Source organism: Ailuropoda melanoleuca, chromosome 2 (assembly GCF_002007445.2).
Source record: "Ailuropoda melanoleuca isolate Jingjing chromosome 2, ASM200744v2, whole genome shotgun sequence".
Lineage (NCBI taxonomy): Eukaryota > Metazoa > Chordata > Mammalia > Carnivora > Ursidae > Ailuropoda > Ailuropoda melanoleuca.
In genome coordinates, this window is record NC_048219.1 from 115,974,287 (window position 1) to 115,998,782 (window position 24,496).

Below are 24,496 nucleotides of genomic sequence, written 5' to 3' on the forward strand. Positions count from 1 at the left end.
AAAACCCCCTTGCTCTATTATGCTTTAATTTTTATTTCTTCCTCTGTAAATTTCTATTTTGATTTCAGCTGGATATATTGAAAGTAGTTGGTAAATGAGAATTGACTAACTGCTCTTTTCTAAAAGTATCCCTTAAACAATACATGATGGAATCAAGGGGTGAAGGTCTCTTGTCAACACTTTGATTCTATTTTGAATGTTGTAGAAAATAGACTAACTAGGTCAACATATAATTAGATTGTTACATATGTGTATATTATAAAAAGATTAGCTGTTCTCCTATATATATATTGCAAAGGCACAAGCAATTACTACCGTGGAAGGTATGTTTAAACATACACACCTACTTTAAGGTGTTTTTTAAATAAGTGTACAGTAGGTCTCCAGATTTAAAAGCTAACTATCTATAAAGAAAATGGTGGCAAAGGACTAAATATAATGATACAATCTATACCTACCATGAGAGAATTTGGTTGTATCCATATTGGAAATCCCTCTCCTGACATTTCTTGACAGGATATACCAATTGGTTCTCATGGAAGTACAGAATCTTTTTCAATTTCCCAAGGTCAGGCCGAAGGGCAGCCAGTTCGGTCAGGTTCAGCACTGAGCTTGCAAACAGGATCCTAGGAGACAAGGAAATTTAAGTTTACTGTCCCAAGCATGCCTGAAGATTGGGTACATCCTTCACCCTTCTCAAGGAAATTTAAGTTTACTCAAGGAAATTTAAGTTTACTCAAGGAAATTTAAGTTTACTGTCCCAAGCATGCCTGTGACTGGGTACATCCTTCACCCTTCTCCCCTTTTCCTTCTTCCTACCCCAAGAAAAACATATCCCCTATAGGGACACATCAACAGTTAAGCCTTAATACCATGTAGCAGCATTCTAAGTTTTGATCTCTTAAAAAGCAGCTACTAAGAACTATAAAAGCCCCGAATCTCATTGGTCTTCTCAGCTCGGTTACTGGGAGATGCAAAAAAAAAAAAAAAAAAAAAAAAAAAAAAGAAAGAAAGAAAAAAAAAAAAAAAGCCGGATGGATTTTATTGAAAAAGGCAAGAAAAGCTCTATCTGAAGGACAAATGGAACAAAGATAAGGCTGACTGGGGAATACTTTGCTTGCCAGTTTCATTACACTTTACTTCTTTATGCAACGAACTACTGAAATTCAATATACGAGCAGGAATGGCACATGTTCATGTTATGACATAAACCCTTTTGATTTATGCAATAGACTTATCGAGTGTGGTCTTTTTCTCTTGGCATGTTTTCTCACTGTCCCTCTCCCCTCCCTTTTTTTAACTGTTCTGCAATATTTTGTATTGTTTTTAAATATTTTATTCTCTATTACCGGATGGCTAATGGCACCAGATGTATCATTTATAAAACCCCTTATATAAAACATAAATATAAAAATAAGAAGAAGAAAGCGGATTCCTTATCTTTGTGGAAAAAAGGAAACTAAAAGCCTACCTACCATGTTTATAAATGAAAGTGTCTATTCACCCATTGACTCCACAAATATTTACTAAATGCCTATTGAGTGCCAGTCTAACCAAGAAGAACAGAAAAAATGAAATGAGAGCCCACCAGGATAAATGCTGCCTGCAACAGTGACATAAACAATTAAGAGAAGCAAACAAGAAAGGAGTCATAAGTATCGAGGACAACCTGAAAATGTGTCACTAACGAGGTGTACCACATCTGGATACAAGAGGGACAAATTACAGTCCCTGAACAGCCGAGGACATTTAGATGACACAATTTTGATGGAATGCCACCTTTATAACATAATGTAGCATTACTTGACCCTTACAGCTTTAATTCCCATTCTAAAAAATGAGGTTCAAGAAGGTTAAGAGTTTTTTTTTCTTTTTTTTCTAGAATCACACTGGTATAAACTGTCAAAGCAGAGACTCCTGGTCTTCTAAGCCTGAAGTACTTTTCATTACACCATGGATATAAATTGGCTATGGACCACTTACATTACAAATGCTTTTTTCTATACTTAATAAATACAAAATATCATACTTGTTATTACCATGATTACAACTACTATAAATTCTCCCTGGCTGACAAGCCAAATGGCTAACTTCAGGTGTTTATATGATCTGCAGCACTAGCCTTTCACATAAGAAGAATGATTACATGATAAGTGCATATATCATAAATAGGAATTCAAGTGTCTTCTTCATGGACTAAAAAAGGCACGTAAGACCAAAAGGCAGTGATCTCTCTTTAAACCCACACTGCTGTATTAATGTCATGGTTTAATGCTTTGAAGTAAAAAATCTTACAAAGGAGATGTATTTATTTTTTTAATTGTCTATACTCAACTAAAGCAAAGAGAAAAATTATGATGAAAAAATGCCCCATTTTGTCCAAAAATATGCCTACTGCCACCACCAAGTATATGCCTTTCTAAAGCTGGGATTGAAAATTCTGAAATATGAAGATAATTGCTTATCTACAAATCTGATCCTCAGTAAAGGGAAAAATAAAATAAAAATCTCAATCAGTCAATATTTTCCTTAAAAGAAAATGGATGATGACTTGTGGGTCTAATTATTGAGTAACACCCCCTCTTCTCCCTCCATATAATACTATTGCAAGCAATGACTCATTCTTAATCATGAGACCTGAGCAAGCTCTATGTTTTTCACACACAAGGCTGAAAAATTCATTAAATGCAGCCCCCACATTACTTAATAACAACAAAGAAAAAATGGTACCTTAATGGACAAATTTGGTAGACATCGATTTACCCAAGTCATCAAACTTAATATGAACAATAATAGGACAAGTGATACGTATTTCCAATGTGATACACTAACAAAGATACAAATCACCAATGTAGTACTCCTGCCAAAAATGCTTGATCTGAGTTTGGTCATGAGGAGACAATCAGATAAACATTCTGCAAAATAACAAGGCTTGATTTCCAAAAATGTCAATGTCATAAAGGGAAAAAAAATCTAGATTAAAGGAAAATAAAGAGATACCAAAACAAAATTCAATGTGTGGTTCCTGAAAGGATACTATACAGGGAAAAGACAGTTATGACATTATAAGGACAAAAAGTCTAAATATGAACTCAATATAAGACTGTAAATTTTTATCAATCTTAAATTTCTCAAGTGTAATAATTTTATTATCATCATGCATGAGAATATACTTATTCTTGGGAGACACATTGAATTGTTTACATGGGAAGTGTCACCATGTCTACAACTAATTCATACATGGTTCAGTTAAAAGGCTACTAATAACAATAAATATTCATATGTATATATTTGCATAGTGATAAAAAATGTATAAAATGTTAACAATTGATTAACCTTAATTAATGACATATTGTAATTCAGTGATCTAATCTTCCAATTTTTGTTCAGTTATACATTTACGAAACTACAAATTTGAGGAAATATGCATTAAATGGCAGTGAGTAGAAGGGAAAAATACATTCCATAAACAATACACCCATTATACCTGTATTTCTAGTCAAAATCCAATTGTTAATTTCCTACACAAGAATTATCCTCAGGATGGACCATCTGTACCAAATGTTTAACCAAGGAGAGTCCTTCACTCTACTCCTACCATATACCTCCTCTCCTTACCCCACCTGCTAGCTGATCCAGAATTAAGGAACCCAGACCTAAAGTTGAGCCTTTCAAATAAAACCTCCTAAATGGAAGAATGTAATATATTCAGAAGAGAAATGGCAATGAGTTTCATAATATTAACCATTTGGGACTGCCCACACCAACACTTCCTTCAGTTTGTTCAATCATTAAGAGGAAAATCATTTTATTTTTATAACTGATCTTGAAATAGCCCTCACTACTTCTAAATTGTGGAAATTATTTCCATCATTAGGAAAACATTTCTTCTTTACTTTTTCACTTGTAAAATAGTAGTTAAATTGGACAACAAGCAGTTCCATAAATATTTAAGTCAAGGGCACCCAAAAAGAAGCAATGAATATGCCCATGAAAGGAATGCAGGTAAGATTCACAGGCAATTTTTACTTTACCCCCTTCCAATAATTAAAAAAAAAAAAACAAAACAGTGAATGACATCACTCGATCAGCAGCTAACCCCTAGGATTCCAATGTTCTTCTTGCCTCAGGTATTATTTAAGCAATAAATCCTAACAAGGTGAGCTTTATCATCCCACACTATGTCTCTGACAGGAAAGGGCACAAGGTGATAGCAAAAACCACTAGGAACAAGATAATTCCTGATAGCTGCTGCTTGAGCACAAGTTAAATTGAACAGTTTATCTCGGCATGAAGATGTTATAAGGTTTTATGTTTAATATTTTTAAATTAACATAAAAACCAGAGAAAGTGGTTGTGCAATCTTTCACAAACATGACATACTACAATCACTGTATAAGCTGGATTAGTACTTATTCCCATGCTACTACAGAATTAAGCTGTTTTTAGACCACCAAAGGCCTTTAAATTGCAACTTTTGTCTCTGTAAGAGAAACCTATATTTAAAATGTCTGCTAAATTCAAATTAACGGCTACATCATTAGCTTATACCATCTCACCAAAAGTATAAGTAAGCAGCTATTATAATCGTCTAACCAAAATGCTCTGTGCTGCAAGCACATTAACACAGTTCTATGTATTTGGGATTGTATCCATACACGTTTCAATTGTTTCCAATGCACATTACATCTACAATCTGAGTCATATTTGCTTAAGGAATCCAAAATCATTCAACATAATGAAATTCAAGTTTAGAGATTTTATATTTTCTGGCTCAATTCGAATAAACTAGTTATTTGCCTTTTACTCTATTCTCTTAATACTTAAAAAGAGATGGTAAAATACACCTCAGCACTGTAGGAATGTGACCACTATTATCACAACACATATTTTTATTATCTCAAAGGGTATGGAAGGGCAATGAAATGAGAAACAGAAAACAGGCATTCAATATTCAACCACCACCATGCAATCTAGTAATACTTCATAAACTAAGTTATCTCAATCTCGCTCCATGAAATCTTTTCAAAGGCCCCTTCCACCCCACAAAACCACTTAGCAATTTTATCACATAACAAGATATAGTACACAATTTAACACAGATACTAGTTTGGGTTGAATTCTTAAATAATTCTTCACAGGGCTTCAGTAAGCCTTTGACAAAAGAGTAAATTCCATTCTTCCAGTTGTGTCTCCCTGCTCAATATCTAAACTCCTCGTCTAGATTCATGTTGCTCAGCCTCATTACCGAAGTCTTTGTTGTTCCATTGCTGCTGGATTCTTGTTCCTTGATATATACTCTCTAGGATTCTAGAGCCTACACTTTCTGTGATACGGTGTTTTCTGTGATGATGGAAATGTTTTATATCTGTAGTATCCAATATAGTGGCAACTAGCCACATATGGCTATGGAGCACTTGAAATGTAGCTAGCTCAACAGGAAGAACTAAATTTTAAACTGACTTTAACTTGATTCACTTACACTTAAATGAAATAGCCATAAAGTAATGGATACCGTATAGGAAAGCACAGCTCTGGATGGACCAGACTTCCTCAATCCAACACTTCACCCATGATACCTGAATGCAATTCCTTACTGAACTGATTTTCTTATAGAGACCCCTGACCTTCTTCTGATAATTCCTCCCAACTTGCCGAATTTCATCTCCCAGGTTCTCTAATTCTGGAATGGCATTATTTCTTTTTCCTCCTGATAACTAGAAAGCATATGTTCAAAACAGAAAATGTTTTAAGCGCAAAAAATATAAATTAAGTGAATATCACCTGCAACCACCCCGAAAAAGAAATAGCCACTATTTTCATTGTGGTGCTCCTTTGGCCAGTATACGTTGAGCAGCCATTATTTGCAAGGCATTAGGCTAAATGAATGACAGAATATGGAAAATAAAGTAGCTAAGGCAAAAAGAAAATTGGAACTGAATAAGGATCACGGAGGCTGAAGAATTTGTTCAATGAGAAAGTGGGCAGAGAAGAGGCTAAGGATGTCCGGAAGCCTTTGGAAGAAAAGGCCTTATTATGAAAATATTTTTGGATATTATGGTAAGAACAATGGGAAAGAGACTGAGGATTTTTAAGAAGGGAAATGACAAAGTTTTACATGCATATCGGATATATTCACTTTTATTCAAAGTGAAAACTTTGTAGTATATATACATTATTGCCATTACTGCATAGTTTTATTTTTTGCTTCTAATAGTTAATATGCTGTTTTACTATGTTAAAAATTATTTCTGAAATATAGTTTTTAACAGATTTCATGATGTGATGTGTCATAGTATCTTCAACCACGGTTTGACTCTTATATTCACATATCTATGAAGCTTAAAAATTTTCTTGCATAACCTCTTGTATTTCTACTACATTTGTTTATGTATTTCATGAGATGTTTTATTACTTTTTAGTATCAGAAAACTTCACACTGACTACTATATGGAAAACATACTGGAAGGAATCACTTCAGAAGACGGGAGAACAGTAAGGGGAAGAGAAAAGAAGTGATGGTGGCTTGGGTCAAGATGGTAGTGCTGGCAGCAACGAGAAGGGGCTGACGTCAGGATCTGCTGATGAACTGGATATAAGATGTGAAAGGGAGGAGCACTACCGTTCCCTTCACTTTTTCACCTCCAAAGTGTGATGATAATGTTTTAATATAATAGGAGCTCAATAACACATACATGCATAAATGAAAATTATTTCCAAACCCTTCGAAAGTCTTTGGCTTAAATATATATTTCTTTAATTTGTAAAAGCTGTGTAGAATGATAACAGAGTTCTAATATTCATTAATCATTGATATGCAAAACTCATTTTAACAAACTATGCTTTAGTTGTCAGCTACTTCACCTTAATTAGACCATTTCTACTGCACGTTCAAATGCTATGGATTTTCAAAAACCTTCAAGAACACACATAACAAAATGTTCCCATTTGCTAAAACAATTAAAAATACAAGATGGAAGTCTTATCTAAAGGAAAAGGAAATGTAGTCATTTAATTTCCAGGTTCTTGTGATGGGTAATTTACAGGCTGTTAAATAAAGTATCCAGCTTCCCAAAAGCTGTCCCACAGGGTAGCATCAAGTAATCAGTTTTGCTTTTTTCCTCCACCGTGTAATGTTCCTTTCCTGTGTTTATCACTATGGCCAGGAGAATACTGTGTAAAGAACACGTGTCCAGAAGGCAGGGAATCAAAGTCTACAGGTAGGACATGCCACTGAACAGTATCTCTCAGTGGTTTCTTAACACATATCCACTCTACAGTCATCAGCACTCTGACCTGCCTCACAGCTGCCTAAGGAGACAAATTATATATATACTTGAGCTTTTTTAACTAAAGGAGCCTCTTAAATTTAGCTGTCTCAAGTTATTCAACCTCTCAAGTCTTTTAATTCTTGGTATTCTGTCTAATCTATAAAAGACACCCAGTAATTATGTTGGTAACAAGAAAGGAAGAAACAGGAAGGGAGTGTGTGTCTAGTAATGAAAAAAATTAGAAATAAATTAAAATTTTTACTGTGTATACTTAAAACATTTTTTACGTATTCTGGGACCAGACTCTATTAAGAGTATTCTTATAAGACGTAAGGGAATATGAACTACTCAGAACATTTATAGATATATCTGTTTTAGACAATCTATCAATTAGACTACAAATCAAAATATTGTTAAGTCTTGACAAACTAAGAGGTACAAGATAACACCCCCTTCAAAAGAAGCTGACAATATAACGGGTGAAATAAGCCATAAATACAGGAAACATTAAATAACAAGAAAAAAGAGAAGTAACAGCTCTGTCCTGCCCAAGAAATGTCACAAAGCAGGGCAAGACTGATTATAAAAGAACAGAGAGGTACTAAAGACTATCAGTTCCAAGGTGAAAGAGAAAACGAAGAGCAGTGGAAGACCAGGAAAGGTCAAGTTTATTAAGGGTATCAAGGGAGTCCTGGGTCCTGATGTCTTGGGTCTGGAATGATCAGTGCTGTTTGCATCAGTCAGAGAGAAGGGATGGTTGCTTAAAGTTTAAGGTTTAAAAAAAAGTAAGTAATCAAATAAAACTGGAAAGGTCCATCAGACCTAGAAGCACCCAAATATAGCATAAGAAGTTTTCTAAGCTCACACTTTATCTGTTAGCAATACGGGGATCCACTGTACATTTATAATTATACTAACAATGCTTTATTTGTTCTTATTATCCTTAACTGAGTGGCGAATACTCGTTGGCTGAGAAAAATGGTAGTAAAATGAGAGGATGAGGAATCAAAGTATCACCATCACTACCACTCTCAAAATAAGGGAGGTTGTTCTATATATATCCAAAGATAACACCAATTTGTTTAAAGCCATGGTTGTCCAACAGCCATGTGATCATTTTCTAAAGGAAGACAAGGAACCATGAACAATGCAAGGGTGGTTTTTTTTTTTTTACATATATCATCTAATTTAATCATCCTCAGAGATGTGTCTTACTATTTCCAGTTTACTGTTTAAGAAACTAAAGCATGAGAGGTTTGGTTATGTGCTAAGGCAACAGCAGTTACTAAGAGGCAGAGAGGAGTTCCAAATCCAAGTGATCTGGACCCAAAGCCTCTATTTTTTCAATTATTCCACCTTGATTTTGAGTCATCTACGATTAGAATGTGACTCAATGGTTCCCGTTAATTGTATTTCTCATTATCATCTGTGTTTGAGAAGCAAAAATATAAATGGTATAAAGAAGAACCATACTAACCTGAATAGTTTTATTTCATCCCTTCATTCATCACATATTTACTGAGTGATTACACTGTTAGGCAAACTAGTGGAAAGCTAGTGACCATCAGTGAAGGATCTCCTGGAGACATACGACCAAGGTGGCCACTCCAAGTCACACGAAGGAGTCAGCCTACTGAAATAACAAGGACATGGTAGGCACTGGGCTAGAGAGAAGCAGCTGATCTTAAAAGCAATGAAGATAACAGCAATACTGATGTGGTTACTGGAGGGACAGGCTAAGGGTAACGCTGTTTCTAGCTTGTGCGATCAGATGGACAGTGGTAACATTACTTAATACAAAAGGAGAAAACAAATCAGTGGTTGGAATAGATAACAAATGAAGGGAAAGGTTCTACAAATGTGGAATATAAGTGGAGTGCCTAGTAGGTAACTAAAGATAACAGATAATAGACTAGTGAAAGAAACTGCATTGGAGATTTCATTGAACTAAAGGGCCTGGTCACCAAATGTGTCCATTAGAAATGTGGGTTCTGGTTTGTTACATAATTTTACACAACTGTTCTACATGTTTCTCCAATATTTCATATGTTATCTTGTTTTCTCCCATTGAAGTATATATTCCTTGATGAGAAAAATAAGATCTACTGTTCTTTTCTTTAGTATCCTATAGTTTCCCTATCATGACAGGTACCACTCTGGATTTTAAATTCTCTTTGGACATGCCCTGAATCTTCCTTATTCACTATCCAATCTCAGATGCTCAATAAATGTTTTCAAATAAGTGAATGAATGAATGAATGAATGAATGAATGAATGAATGAGTCAGTCATTCATAACCTCAATGATACTGAGAAAATCAAACTGGTTGATTCTCTACATATAGTCAAGTGTTCAATATGATATTTACTCCTACTATTAAAACAAGTTGGGAAGCATCTCATGTCCCCCAAAGAAAGAACTTACCTTCTACCTTGAGCACACAACACAAGTCTAGGATGCATCATTTGATGCCATTTTTGATTGAACCCATTACTTTTTTTAGAGTCCCTAATAATATCTCAGGCACTGTTCTCTGCTTCACCATTCTAATATATCAAGGACTCATGACACGATCCAAAGAAAAGGAACCCTTGGGGGAAGGTAGGTGTCAACCTGGCACAAAGATCAGGAATGTACAATATCATGATAATAATTTCTGTCATCTTCAGGGATTCATGATCATCAGCCTTGAAGAATAAGTCAATTAACATGCAAAGCACATCTAACTTGCTGAGTGTGCTGGGAACACTTCATATGGTGTTTTATCTCCATAAACTAATATAATTAGTATGTGAAATATTTATAATTCACCTCATGATTAATCTATCGTAGACTATTCCTTAACAGCAGCATATCATTTTATATTGGAATGTTCTTTGCCCTTTAGTTCATGCCACTCATGAGTCCCTGGAGTTCTTTTCTAAATATTATAAAGTTGGAAGACCAGAGACCCAAGGTAATGGATATAGGTCCTATCATTACTCTAACCCAACACTACATATGTTGTCTAAGATTACACACATTTAAGGACGCACTGACCAGTCAAGCCAGAAAGACTACTGCTCAAATAGATACATAAAGCTCAGTTCAGGCACAAGCCTGAGGAACAACTACAGACAAACACAGAGTGGCTTTTAGATAGTATCATCCTTTAGGCCTGAATATTATGACACGGGAATACTTAAAGCAATCATAACAACAACAGCAATAATAGTAACTGCCTCCTGGTATATCAAGTAAACTACCCCTGACAACCATGGAAAGTAAGGTATTTTGTGCCCAAATAACGAATAAGCTAACAAGGAAAAATATGGTAACTTGCTATTTTTACTGAGTCACATCTACTGCTAAAATTAACAAGCACAAAATAAAGTGTCTCCTAAATATTCAGTCTTTCTATAATCGGTCATAAGACCTAAATTTTTTGGTGCTTATGAGTATTTGTTTTAAATTTGCTTCCCAGAATCCTGTAGTCTATTGAGCTGTTCTATCATTTGATTTGTGACATTTTGTTGTTAAGCTGTTCATAGAGATTATCCCTGTGTTTTGATTATTTCTCCTACGTTTGTTTTGGCAAGTCCACGACAGTTCTTTGAAATCTTCCCTGAATTTGGTGCTTAATATGCCATCTGAAGAAATACCTCCCCACAAATAATTTAGTTAGTATCCCCAATGTTTTGCTATTTTACACATCACTTTAATTATAAGGGTATCACTAGATAACTAATTACAAAAGTCAAAGCCAGTAAAATATCCTGTACACAGTAGGCACTCAAAAAGTATCTGGGACAGTGAAATATTAAATAATATTGTACATCTGCAGTAGAAAGAGAATCTGAAGGTGTGAGTCCCAAGACTGTGCCCCACTCTTTCATACCTTCTTTTTTAAAAGATGAGATTTTTTTTATAAACATTGATTTGTTAATGCTGTCTCTTTCTCATCAAGCCAACAATGTAAAAATTCTACGAATGTGCCTCCTAGTCTATATCACCACGGCAAAACCATTTGAAAGGTAGCTTTTTAAAAACTAAAACTTCTGATCTTAGTAGAGTAAAAGGAAAATTTAAAAATCTACATGGCTTTCTAAGTTTTACAAATAAAAACATTTTCTTCACATGCTTCCCTTGATCACAACTTAAATGATTGCCCTTTTTTTTTTTAAGTAACTAATATATACATAGGTACAGGAGGGAAGAACAGCTGAAAAGTACAAAATACTATATAAGCAATATTGTTAAGATGATCTAAAAATGAAGTATAGCCAGTCAACATAACCTACATAGCACAGTAACTTTCTAAGATAAGTTTTTCTCAGTCTCACCCTTGATAACTATACTCTACGTGGGGTTCACCGAATATGACAGCTCATAAAATGCCTCAGGCCACAACTGCTTACTAGGTGACTGAGGAGCACAACAGGAGGTCACCTGCTCTGGGTTAGCCAGTCAGAGGCAAGCTGGGACCAGTATAGAGTCAGTGACAGAAAGGAAACTGGTCACGGGTGTTGCTTGTGAGCCTGCCTCCTAATTCCAATGATGGGAGCAGCTTCAGGTTTGATGTTGGGATTAAAATGGTCTCCATTTGATGGGGGGAAAAAGCCCATTCACTGAGGGGGAAAAAAACCGGAAAAACTGTCTTTGACCATGTTCCTCCCCTTCTCTCCACACAATACAGAGAAGTACTCGAACAAGGGTGTAAACATGCACGACAGCCTCCTTACAGATATCTGAGGCTCAGTGTTATTTGAATCTTTCATTGCCTGTGTCTGAGGGACACACCATAGGTCACCTAAAAGCCATCCAAAGCCTCCTCCCACCACGTAAGACATGTTCACATAGCACAGCATGGATGCACCCCTTCTGAGTCAGTCCTTTCCTTTCTTTCCTTTTGTATTTGTATATAGTCGTGGTCTGGGAATGTCAGTAAATATACAGAATGCCACCAGAGAAGCAAGAAAGTAACTAACGTCAGACTGGCCCCGGAGAGCCAGAAAGGATTTAAAGGAGATAATGCTTGAGAGGGACCTTAAAAGATGAAGAAAATTTCTAGTTTGATATGTGTGAAGGGCAGGGATTGGAAAGGGGGAAGATTGTGAGTTTCTATTAATATTGCAGAGGAAAAAAGCAAATATCTGGGACTATAAATATCTGCATTCCATTTAATTAAGTAAATATTCAACACATTTTTATATATGTGAAATATATATTTGAAATATGTATCTATTTCATTCATAGATAGATAGATAGATAGATAGATAGGGGATAGTAAGATAAGATAGACCTGACATCCTGCTCTTCATCTTTGTATTTTGGCAACCGAGATACAAACAAAAGGCTGAAGTTATAGGAGAATTAACATTTGATATTTTAAATAACTTTGTTTTAACCCCCAAATTTATATATACTGCTATTATTACTCATTATTAGAGATGCCAACTCATTACACATGAATTTCACAACAAACTGCTCCCTTACTAAGTGCCCAAAGTTAAATACACTCAAATGGGACAGTCTAATAACTTTTTTGTAATAATTCCTTGTCTTAAAAAACACTTTCAAAGAAATGTTAGTATTTTGCCACTCCATAGGATTCAGTAACAAGGCGAGATTCTCCCAAGAATATTCCAACAGTCCTTGAAAAACTAAGACTGTCACAAAACCTGAGCATCTGGCAACTCTGCCACCATGAAGTATCCATATGGAAGAGACCAAAATGTGTCAAAGTACCCAAAACGATTTTGGAGAGTGTAGAAGATAGAATAAATAATTCAGTATCGTCAACACTTTCAACAGCAGGTAGTGGATATGCTACCTGCTTCTATAATGTGCCAGAATGTAACATAAGTGTGTGAGGCTGCGTGTGTATGTGTGTGTGAGAGAAAAGCAGAAAGAATATGAGTATACATGAGGCGAAAAACTATTTTTATATAGAAATATTCCTTAGGTAGTTCTCTTTGTAGGGACATCGGATCTCTGTAAGTACAGGTTTATAGATATACAGAAGAAAAAAATAGAGTCAATGAAAATTTATTTTTAAGATAAACATAGCAACAAATATATTACTTCAGAGTCAATGAAAAAAACTGCATTAACTTAACATTATGGTTGAAATTGTATGTGCAAAAAAACTCAGAAAATCCAAAATTATGGTTCCCTCAGCAACCATAACTGTGTCCTCATGCATATATGAGTATTTTGCATTACTGTAATGATGATACATTTCAGCCTTAATATCAGTTTATGCAATGTGACTGAATTAGGATTCTTTTGGGAACTATAAAACTTTGAATTTCTGGACTTTTGTGAATGTAAAATCTTAACCATAAAGTTACATTAATATAGGGTGGGGTTTTGCTTTTTATTTTCTGGCATTTAAAAAAACAATTAAAAGAGTGAATGGTTGACAACATTAAAGTAGTAAAGGATTGGCTGACTTGTAGTAATACCAAAAAACTTGATACAGATCCTAATTCCTTAAAATAGGGATATACAAACTACAAACAAAAAGAAATGTCCTTCTGAAGATTAATCAAAGGAAAGAACAGGCAAGACATTTTTCCAGGAGTGAGTAAATTTACTTTTTCTATAAAACGTCAGTTTCTGATTAAAAGGTATTTTCATTCAACTATATTTCAATATGAATATAAATACCAACACAGCTGAAATAATTCTCTTACTACATATTCCTGTGTCTTATCAAGAAAAGAGGGAGTATTAAAATGGTGCCCTATATTTTCAAGAGTAAAACCAGTTGAAACCCAGTTTTCCTTCTAGTAGGCGTAACATGGCAGGATACAACCTTTAAGATGAAACTGTGTTAACTGCCACTAACAACTTTTTGATCATGGAGCTGAGTCTCTTTCAAAATAAAGTTCACAAAGAAATAGATACACAATAATCAAGTTAAGCTTAAAAATGAGGTAACTATTTTACACAATTATTTAGTACTATACAGACATGGAGTAGTTGGGAGATGAAGTAAAGACCAGGGATATAATGGGTTCAGGAGAGAAGAGTCATAAGCACATTTTTTTAGGGAAAAATTATAAATACTTCCATTTTCAAATGGCTTCACAGAACTGATCAGTAGTTTTACAACAAAGTGAAGACATTCCAGACAGACAGAGGAACCTGTAGAAAGATCCAGAAGTAAAAGCAGTTGGAGAACAAAGAGTTTAGCTGAAGAGGGTGGTTCACAGAGGAGGAGTTGTCAAAGGAAGAGCCGCAAACGCAGATTACGTATATATCGTAGAGGACCTTGAAGGCAAGAAGGAGAAGTCTTACCTGCGATGTACACGCAGTAGGAGGACACTCAAGTTTCACAGGCAAGGAGGCTATGCTTTGTTGGGAGAAGAGAAACAGAAAGCAAAAATGATTCAACAAAACCCCCACAGCAGAAGACACAGCAGAAGTAGTAAAGACTAAAGACGGGGACTAATTATGAGATTATTATAATAATCGAGACATGTTGCAGCAAAGGCCTGAAAAAATGTGATAACAGTAAGACTTAAAAGGAGGAGAAAGGACTAGAAGGTGCTTGTGAGATTCTGAGATACAGGGACTGCTGGAACGATTGTGCCATGATAAAAACATAAGATCAAGGGTGGTGTCTGATGTGAGGACAAGGAACGACTGAGTACTGATCAGTAAATCTTCAGTGTAGGGTATTAGGTTCCATAGAAACAAGCAAGCCCTTCAATAAGAAGTTATAAAACAGTCTTGAAGATGCCGATTACAGCAATAAAAAACAATGCTATTCTTTATACATGTGTAGTTAACAAACTCATACTTTCATGCTTGCTCTCTCTCTGCCTCTCCCTCTCTCTATTTATTTATTTATTTATTTTCAATCCTAGTAGAGTTGGGAAGATAATGGCTTTGGCTGTACAAATCAGAAAATTGAGGCTCAGCCAGGATGACTCCCCAAACCTCACACAGGTATGACGCCGGCTCCTTGCTCAGCGGGGAGCCTGCTTCTCCAGCTGCCTGCTGCTCCCCCTTCTTGTACTCTCTCTCTCTGTCAAATAAATAAATAAAATCTTTAAAAGAAATTATAAATAAGGTCATCCAAAAATGTGAAGATAAAAAATAAGTGAGTTGTGTGCAGAACCACAAGGAAAAACTAAGATTGCAGAGCAGAGATTATTCACTAGCCCAACAGATGACTAGGATGCCTAGGACGGTGCTACAGCTCAATGCAGCTGTCTCATAATCAGCTAAAGAGGAGACAGCACTAAAGAGACCCACTGTCTCTGAAAAAGATGGAGGGATTAATTCTCAAACTTTTTTAAAGCAATCACCTTCCTTAAAAAAATTCTTACACAAAATTCCAATACGTAAAATGCATAAAAACACTATTGAGTAAACAAGGAATAGGGGATCTAGACCTTCACCTAACTTGAACTCTCCTCCTTTTCTTCACAACTCTTCCTCTGCACATATATTATATAGCTACCCCAGAGAAAAACCCATGCAATGCAGAGAAAATGCTGGAAATCCTTTAAATTGGTCATAAGAGTGATATAATTTGGGACTTCTGAGGTCGGTGTGGAAGAAGTGATAGGTAACAGTCAGTCTGAACAAATCAAATTAAAATCAACTACTAGCCTGCCTAGACTTGATTTTTAACTAGACTTTCCATTGCCACGTTCTTCCAGTAGCTGGGATCTTTCATTAGTTCTTCCACGGATTTCTCCATGGCCAATAACTTTCTTCAATTATGACCCACATCATCAGATCACTTGGACATCTCAACTGTATACCATGGGAATGGCACATTTAATTGAGTCAACTGCCTGCAGTTTTCTCGTTCCAATAACTGTCACAGAACCTCTCTACTTGCTGCATCTTGTAACTGGCCATGCCACATGATTGCACATATAGTCAGTGAGAATAAGAATGGCATAATGTCAGGAGGTTGAAATTAAAGAAGTGAATGCCCAAATTTGATATCTTAGAGGAAAGCAGTTGTATATTCTAATGATGTTACTGATAACATGTATGACAAAGAAGGAAAGGATCTGAATGATCCTAGAGTTGAAGAAATGAAAGAATTATTGAGCGCCTTTTAACAGCAGACTCATACTGTTGTTCCATTTTTATATAAATTGTAAATGAAAAATTCAGTCCAATTGGATAGTAAAAACAGTAATCATTATAAAAAACATCCAGCCCAACCAAGTAGTAAAAACAGTAATCATTATAAGATTTTATTATGGCAGTACCTTTATACAAATATGAAGTAATATATAAAAAAAATCACAGGCTGATTCTTGGATAATTTATTCAAGGAATAAGTTATGAAAATTCATCAATAAGTAGAAAAAATGAGGCAACTCAAAAACAGCTCACCATAGATTCTATTTATGCAACTCCAATTTTAGTTTAGTCTGTATTGATGGACTCTTTTATTTCCTGTGTTACAGTCATGTTAAACTAGACAAAACACGCACTGCATCTATAGCCTACACAGTACAAAGACGTCTGGACATGACACAGACAGGCGTTCCTTTTGCTTCAAGTGATACATAGTTCAGTTGTAAAAAGGATTTTAAAAATTTAACAAAAATCAGTGAATAAATGTTTTAAAGAGTAACCACATGCATTACAATTTTCCTTTTACTCTCTTGTAATTGGTAATTGGTCTTTGGGAGAAACCATGCTGACAATGTCCTGGGTAGTCTCAGGTCTCTGCAAAAAAAGTCACAAGGAAAGAGAATAGAGACGGGTAGAGGCCTGGTCCCGGAACAGAGTAGCCACCAAAGGAGCAGAGCCCCTACAGCACCCGCCATCAAAGACAGTGAGCCAGTCAAAGGAACTAAGTCCAAAGGGCATAACTTGGGCAAGACATAGGTTGAATGCAATGAATAAAGAAGACTAAGGATTCCAAGAAGTCCCATTCAGAAGTCAGGATGTGACCCTGCAAAATCTTGTACAGGTGTCAGATGCCAAAGTCCAACTAGGAATATGCAAGGGATAAAACTGGCAAGAACTAAGGAAGGAGTAACAAAGGCCCAGAAGGGGCCTACAGGATGAAGGGGAGTCATCCAGGGGAAGGGGGAAACTAAGGAGAGGAAACCTGGCCATGTCAGCTAAAACTGGCAATTAAAGAAAGAGGAGAGATGATGGGAAAGCAGGAAAGTGAGGGTCTGGGGCTGATCTTATGGCCACTGGCAATAGAGGGACCTGAGGGGTGGAAGGTCAACTGACAGCAGGAGTCTAAACAGCTGTGCACATGAATCCAATATGTGGGATGGATAAAGCTAATTCCAAGTCTCATTAACCAGCGGATCTGAAGCTAAGGATGTATCCGCGACCCAGGTGAAAATGGCTCAGGTACTGCATAAGACGGAGCCCGCAGGGGGGCATCCGCGGACCTGACTGTGCCTAGCTGAGGAAAGCCCAGGCTTGAATGGACATATGGGTGAAGAACACCATAGAAAAGAGAACACAAAAATGTTTCTAATTATAATATATGAACTTGGTAAAAACTACAAAGCAAACTCAGAATATGAAAATACGGATTTAACTGAAAGACAACTGACTATTCTATTCATTTTTACAAAAACAAGGATCTTCAATAATATTAAGAATAAAACTAAAACTTCTTAAAGTACAAAATTGTAAGTATACTATTATCACAATAATGTAAGAGTAGGTACACAGGAGAAGAGCATAATGAAGTAAGACTCTAAGGTATAATAGCTGCTGGGTTTATGGATTTTCATACTTTATCTCCAAACGTTTTATCATGTGATTCTATATTATCTTTATAATAAAAAAAGTGAAAGTAAAGAAAACTTTAAATAGCAGCCACACCTGCTACCTTTTGAATTATATGATTAAAATAATTTCTGCTTACAGTACATTTCTTGGGTAAAGAGCAAAGTATTTACATATGCTGTTGCACATTGACATCCTTATAAAATCTCCAAAAATTAGTAATCCCGACACATAATTTGTGTATCACTATAAGGTAAAGTTAACCTAAAGAAACAATTTAAATTTTTCGTTTTAAAAGATTTTCTTCATTTTTAGATATAAGAAACACGGGCTAATACCACCTTCATACAGCAGTAGGGAAAATTAAATCAAAAGAATCTTTGTAGTGTGTTGCAATGCAAATTATTTTTTTTAAGATTTTATTTACTTATGTGACAGACAGAGAGCGAGAGATCACAAGCAGGGGGAGCAGCAGACGGAGAGGGTGCAAGTTGTCCACTGGGCAGGAAGCCCGATGCAGGGCTCAATCCAGGGACTCTGGGATCACGACCTGAGCCGAAGGCAGACACTTAACCAACGAAGCCCCTCAGGAGCCCCTGCAATGCAAATTACTTAGGAAATAGTGCTAGAGACTGCATGTTTTTAAGGGGCAAGAATCATGTCATCTCCATATTTTACAAAACACCACAATACAGAGATAACCTGTTTACCAGTTGTATTTACTAACATTTAAACTAGGATTGTGATTGAGAACATGGATTCTGAAGGCAGACCACCTGAGTGTACCACTGACTTGTAAGGCAGATTACCCAGGGCTACCATGGAATTGGAGGGCACACCACCAGCACCTACCACAGAATCTAAGGGCACACCACCTGGGTCTACCATAGAATCAGTGGGCACACGACCTGCTCCACCAACTACTAGCTATGTGATCTTGGGCAAATTTACTTACCCTCTGTTTGCCTCAGTTTCCCTACATGATAAATGTGGTTAATAACTACTCTTCGAATATGGTGGTGTGAGGGTATATGAAGTATTTAGACTAACACTTCATACACTGTAAGCACTATGAAAGCAATGGAGACTATTTGCCATGATTATTGATCAACTCTGTTTTTGGAATGAAATTCCAACTAAATGATGAATCGAAGTTCAAAATACTGCAATCTTAGTAAGTTTCCTTATTCATCATTCTACAGTTCATACTCTCTTATTTTTGTTTTCATCATATAAGATGTCACTTAACAAAATTATTATTGGAAAACTCTCACAAATGAACAGCATTAGACTTAATTACTCTTGATCTTTGGCAGTAACCATTTTCCAGGGCCACTGCAGTTAAGTAAGCCCTAGGCTTCCTAGAATCTAGTGAAAGAACATTTTGTCAGTCTTCCTTCCAAACACAGTGTGTGAGAATCCAATTTGGTTAAATTTTGGATTGCTGGCAATTGTAAGTTCATCTGGGAGTAATTTTTCTCCCTGGATGACTTGAGCTTGAGCTGGGAGAGGAAAAATTACATTCTTTTTATTGCCAAAATCATTATATGGACTGCCTTTGAAGTCTTTTGCAATGAATACAATGTCCTGTGTACACCAGCCACCCAGTTCTCAGAACTCCAAGTTAATGTCTACCAATTCAGTTCAAATGATATTTTATATGTTACTTTGGTGCTAAGATTAATTTGGGGAGGTAGATAACATTTTTAAAAGATTCTGATTAGGTTCATACTTCAGTTCTTAACGCATGGTTCAGGTCAGATCAGAGTTAAGCAAATTAAACAGGTTAAATAGAGTTCATTTCACATTTTGGTCTGTGGTAGTTTGCTCATTATACACTTAGCACGTTCATATTGATTATGAACATAGGCTGATACTAAAGAGAATACCTACTCTTTGAATTTCAGGACTACCTGTTATGGGAATGGCTCCCAGATTTGGGTTTCAAACCTAGACTAATCACTCAACCTTCAGATATTCAACTGTCTGTTGGAAATCTTCATGTGGATAGCCCATTGGCACCTTAAATTCAAAAGGTCCAAAATGGAATTAATCATCTAATCCAATATACATGCTCTTTTTCTGTATTTATTATTGCAGCTAAAGGCAGAACCATCCACCAAACCAGAAACTCCCACTGACGCACTGTCCCTAAATTTCCATAAATAACTTAACGAATCCTGTCGGTTTTATTTCCTGAATATTTCTCAAATCTGTCCCTTCAAGTTCATCCTTATTCCCTTTCACTTACTGAAGACTAGTCTACTACAAAATCCACATAACTAACTTCCTATTCCCAAGCCTGCCTTCCCAACACGTTCATCCTACAGTGAGTTGCAGAAGTCCTGTATTGAGAAGCCAATCCAGCCAGTTCACTCCCCTGTATAAATCGCAAGTCCCTTCAATCTGGTCTCCACCCAGATCTACAAGCTCATTTTCTGCCCTGATCTATTTCAAGTATAATGAAATGATGATGACTCCTTACATGAACCAGGCTTCCTTTTACCTCCATGTCTCTGGTTATTGCTACCCATTTGGCATGGTATGCCACTGTCTCATGCTCCCTTCCTCAAAGCAACCCACTAATTTTTTTGTATCATTTAAGAAGCAATTTTCATTCCCATTCAAGAAGGCTTCCTAGATCCTTCTACTAACACCCAAGTTGGATTATGTACTCCTCTTGAGTGTTCCTGTATCTTTACACTTCCCCAACTAGAATATAACTTTCTAAATTATCTGTGTTCAACTAATCAACAAAAATCTTGGAGGCAAGATTTTTTCTTATTTGCTGACCTTCATGTCCTCAATTCCTGCCTGTTCATAATTAATATTATGAAAGGACTTGTCTTTAGCCACATGCTCTCCCCCTTAAGCAAATATTCCCTGTAAAAATTCAATCATCCTTATAGTTTCATGAGTAATCTTCAGAGACAGATCTCCGGCTTTCATATATCACCTGAACTCCAGTCCTCCACTTTCAGCAGCCCACAAAATATACCTACTTGGAGGCCATGCTATTACTTTAAACTTGGTACACTAACATGGACTAATCCATCCTTCCTTCCCCCATCATTCCTTGCTCGTCTCACTTCACTCTTTCTGCCAAAAGCATGGTATTATGCTAGATCCCCAGGGTCGGGATGAAGGCATATTTGATTATTCCCTTCCTCTTAAACCTATAACAAAGTATCGCCAAGCTTTGCTAATTTCTACTATAAATAATATGCTAAGTTTTGCCTCTTCAACACTGGGTTTTCATCAGCTCAGGCCACAAAAAATTGAGTACCTTCTTAGATGATTTTCCTGTCTTCAACTCCTTTCTAACATATCGCCTCCATGTCAGTCTTACCAAAATACACTTTGACTAACTAATTTGCCACACCCTTTGGGAAACTACCTGGCTCTAAAGAAAATGAGAACAAGAGACCAATTTAGGTTATTATAAAGCAAAATATTAGGTAACTCTAATCCTCAAAATCTTCCAAATTAAAGCCTGGTTAATGGGTAGAACTCTGGGTTTCTTGGATTTCAGTCTACTACTTATTTCATCATTTAAACTGATGGAGTTACTTTCCGAGAAAAGTCTCGGTCCTGCCAGCAGATCCTTCTGCAGCTCAAGGATATAAGCCAGATTTTTACTTTTATAACACAACACCATCTTTGGCAACTACAGAATTAGGAACTGTAGCATATGGATCTTCTTTCAGTCAACACAGAATACCAATACCTCAGATACATGTTAATGACCTGAAGATTACCTGCCCTAATACAAACTAAAATATTTATAGATGAAATAATGATACACAAGATTTGCTTCAAAATAATCCAGTGAGGGGGAGGATAAAGTGGAAGAGAATCACAGATATATAAGATTGATCACAAGTTGATAATTACTAAAGATGAGTGATGGGAAACCAGAGCTTTACGATACTACTATCCCTACATTTATGTTTCAAATTTTTCCACAGAAAGTTAAAATAAATTTGAAATCAAATGCATAAAACATTATCAGTATTTACCACGGATAACGGAGCTACGGCTCATCGTTTTCTTCTATATCTCTAACTATTCTTCTCAGTTTTCTAAAATGAACAAGACTTACTTTAAGAAAATTGTAAAATGCTAATGTTTTAAACTACCCTCTCTACATCAGTTAACACTCTTCTTACTTAACTAGTATTTGAAAGGGATATGTTAGTTATTCATTCTTTAGAATCACTGAAACTTTATCATCTTACCAAGTGAGCGAATCATTCAACTATGTCCCTACACCATTTTATTCTGGTACTCAGTAGAACTATCTGCATAAGAAAAATAATTAGCTTATTCTTGCTTTTTAGTGAGAGACGCTCTGTGAATTAACATAACAGAAAACATAGCCACATTTTTTTAGGAATTGTGACAAAAAATATCATTATAGTCAATGCTTCTTAAAATAAAGACCTACCTAATGCAGTCCACTTAGCTACACATTAGAATCACCTCAGAGATTTTTAAAATCCTGATGCCTAAGCCACACCTAAAGCCAAGTAAATTAGAATCAGAGGTGGTGAGATTCAAGCATCAGTACTTTTTAAAGTTCCTAAGCGATTTTAATGTGCAGCCAAGGATGAGAGATATTGTTTCAAAACTATATAAATCAGTGATATTTTGTTGATTTTTTTTCTCATGTAAATTCTCAAGCATACACAAAATCGACAGAATAAGTCCCATGTAACCAACACACAACTTCAACAGCTATCAATATTTTGCTAGGGTTAGTTCAACTATTCCTCCCACTTTATTTTTATTATTTATTTTTTGCTGGAATATTTTAAAGCAAATGTCAGACATACAATCATTTCATCTTGCAGTACTTCGGTATGCAAACATTGTTTCTTATGATTAACTGATTTAATTCCTTTTTATTAAACAACAAGAGGCTTTGATGAGCTTAGATTTTGTTCAAATGGATTAAGTTTCCTGAAATTATAATTTCTAAAATAGCCATGTTTCCTCTATCCCTCTGTTATAACTTGCAATTTTATTTTTGCTTTCGTTTTAATGGTTTTCAGTTATATTGTATATGTGCATTTTAATGAAAACCAGATCTTCTTTGATTGCTTGGGTTTTAAACATATCCTCATATTACTGTCCTCTCAAGAAAATATACAGTACCTATTCTGCCTATTCTATCATGTCAAATGTTTGACTTCATTCATAGCATGTATTTTTCTTCATTATAAAAGTAATGTATTTTCGTTATAGAATAACTTGAAAGATACAGAAATAGAATAAGGAAAGAATAACATCACTTATAATTCTACAACCTATATGTAACAATATCTCACATTTTGGATATTTTATCTCAGTTTTCTTCTAAACATACAAACACATTTTGCAAAATTGAGATTTTACTATATGTATCATTTTCATAGTGTAATTTTAAAATAATTTTCATGAGCTTATTCCCAAGTCTTTAAATCTTTAAAAATATGATATTTAAGGGCTATGGAATTAATATTCCACCATATAAATGTCTTTTGATTTACTACACTTATTATTGGATACTTGGATTTCTTTCCAGTGATTATACATAATGCTTTGTTGATAATTCTAATGATGATCCTTTGTCAAGAACGGTAAAGGGTCTAAGATTTTGCCCTCCCTGGAAGTTAACAAGTTAGCCTGCCACAGTTTACCAGATGCTGGCAGCAGACATGACACTCCTGGGTCAGACAAAGGACTTACTGCTTAGGACACAGTAAGCAGCATGAGCTTCATTTCACATCAGTCCTCCTTAGTCCCTAAGGCCCACCAGAGTAATGTTGAGAGGCCCAGATGGATGATGCACAGGGAGTGAGTCTGTATCACAGCTAAGGAACCCTGAGCTTAAGAAACCCAACCTTCCATAATGAGCTGCAAGCAAACTTGTCAAACTTTGCTCCAAAGGGAGACATTATTATACTGGACAATATATAAACCAGCCATCTGATCAGAGGAGAGATATTATGTCTATATGCCAACGCTGTTGTGCTATGCAAACCTCCTTGAAAAAATAGTCCAGAATAATAAGGCATTTAACGCCTGCTTGCAAGACATACCAAAATGTGTGGCCCATAGAAAACTGTCTCCCAAATTCCTTAGGACAAATATTTAGCGTGATTACTGAAATTCCTGATCCAATGCTGTACCATCAAATTATTTTCTAAAAAGACTGAACTGGTTTATACTCACATGGATAACATATGAATGCCTCTGCTTCCCTTTCAAAAGCTTCTGTGACTTTAACCTTCTTAACTTCTCCTATTCTACTGTTTCCACAGACTATATCACATTAATTAGAGGCAGAAGAGCATAGTGATTAAGGAGGGAGACTCTGCGGCCAAAAAGCCTGAGTTTAAATAGCTGCACCACTATTTACTAGATGGGAGACTTGGAATGAATCACTAAACAAATTTGTGTCTCAGTTTTTTTAACTCAGAAGTGAAGATAATAATCACCTTATTAACTATTAATACAAT

At 35.8% G+C, this 24,496-nt stretch overlaps 1 protein-coding gene across 13 annotated transcripts in view; it reads right to left on the bottom strand.

The window, feature by feature from the left end:
* The window catches only part of GTDC1 (glycosyltransferase like domain containing 1), a 374,816-nt gene that overhangs the window by 192,902 nt on the left and 157,418 nt on the right, over positions 1 to 24,496 (bottom strand). For 12 of the 13 annotated variants that reach the window (XR_004623455.1, XM_034654521.1, XM_034654520.1 and 9 more), the window contains one exon: positions 459 to 626. The exons of the other annotated variant lie outside the window; for it this stretch is intronic. Coding sequence is in view for 11 of the 12 variants with exons in the window: in XM_034654521.1 (XP_034510412.1) it covers positions 459 to 626 (168 nt within the window). In the remaining variant the exon portion in view is untranslated. The remainder of the gene's footprint in view (positions 1 to 458; positions 627 to 24,496) is intronic. 13 annotated transcript variants of the gene reach the window in all.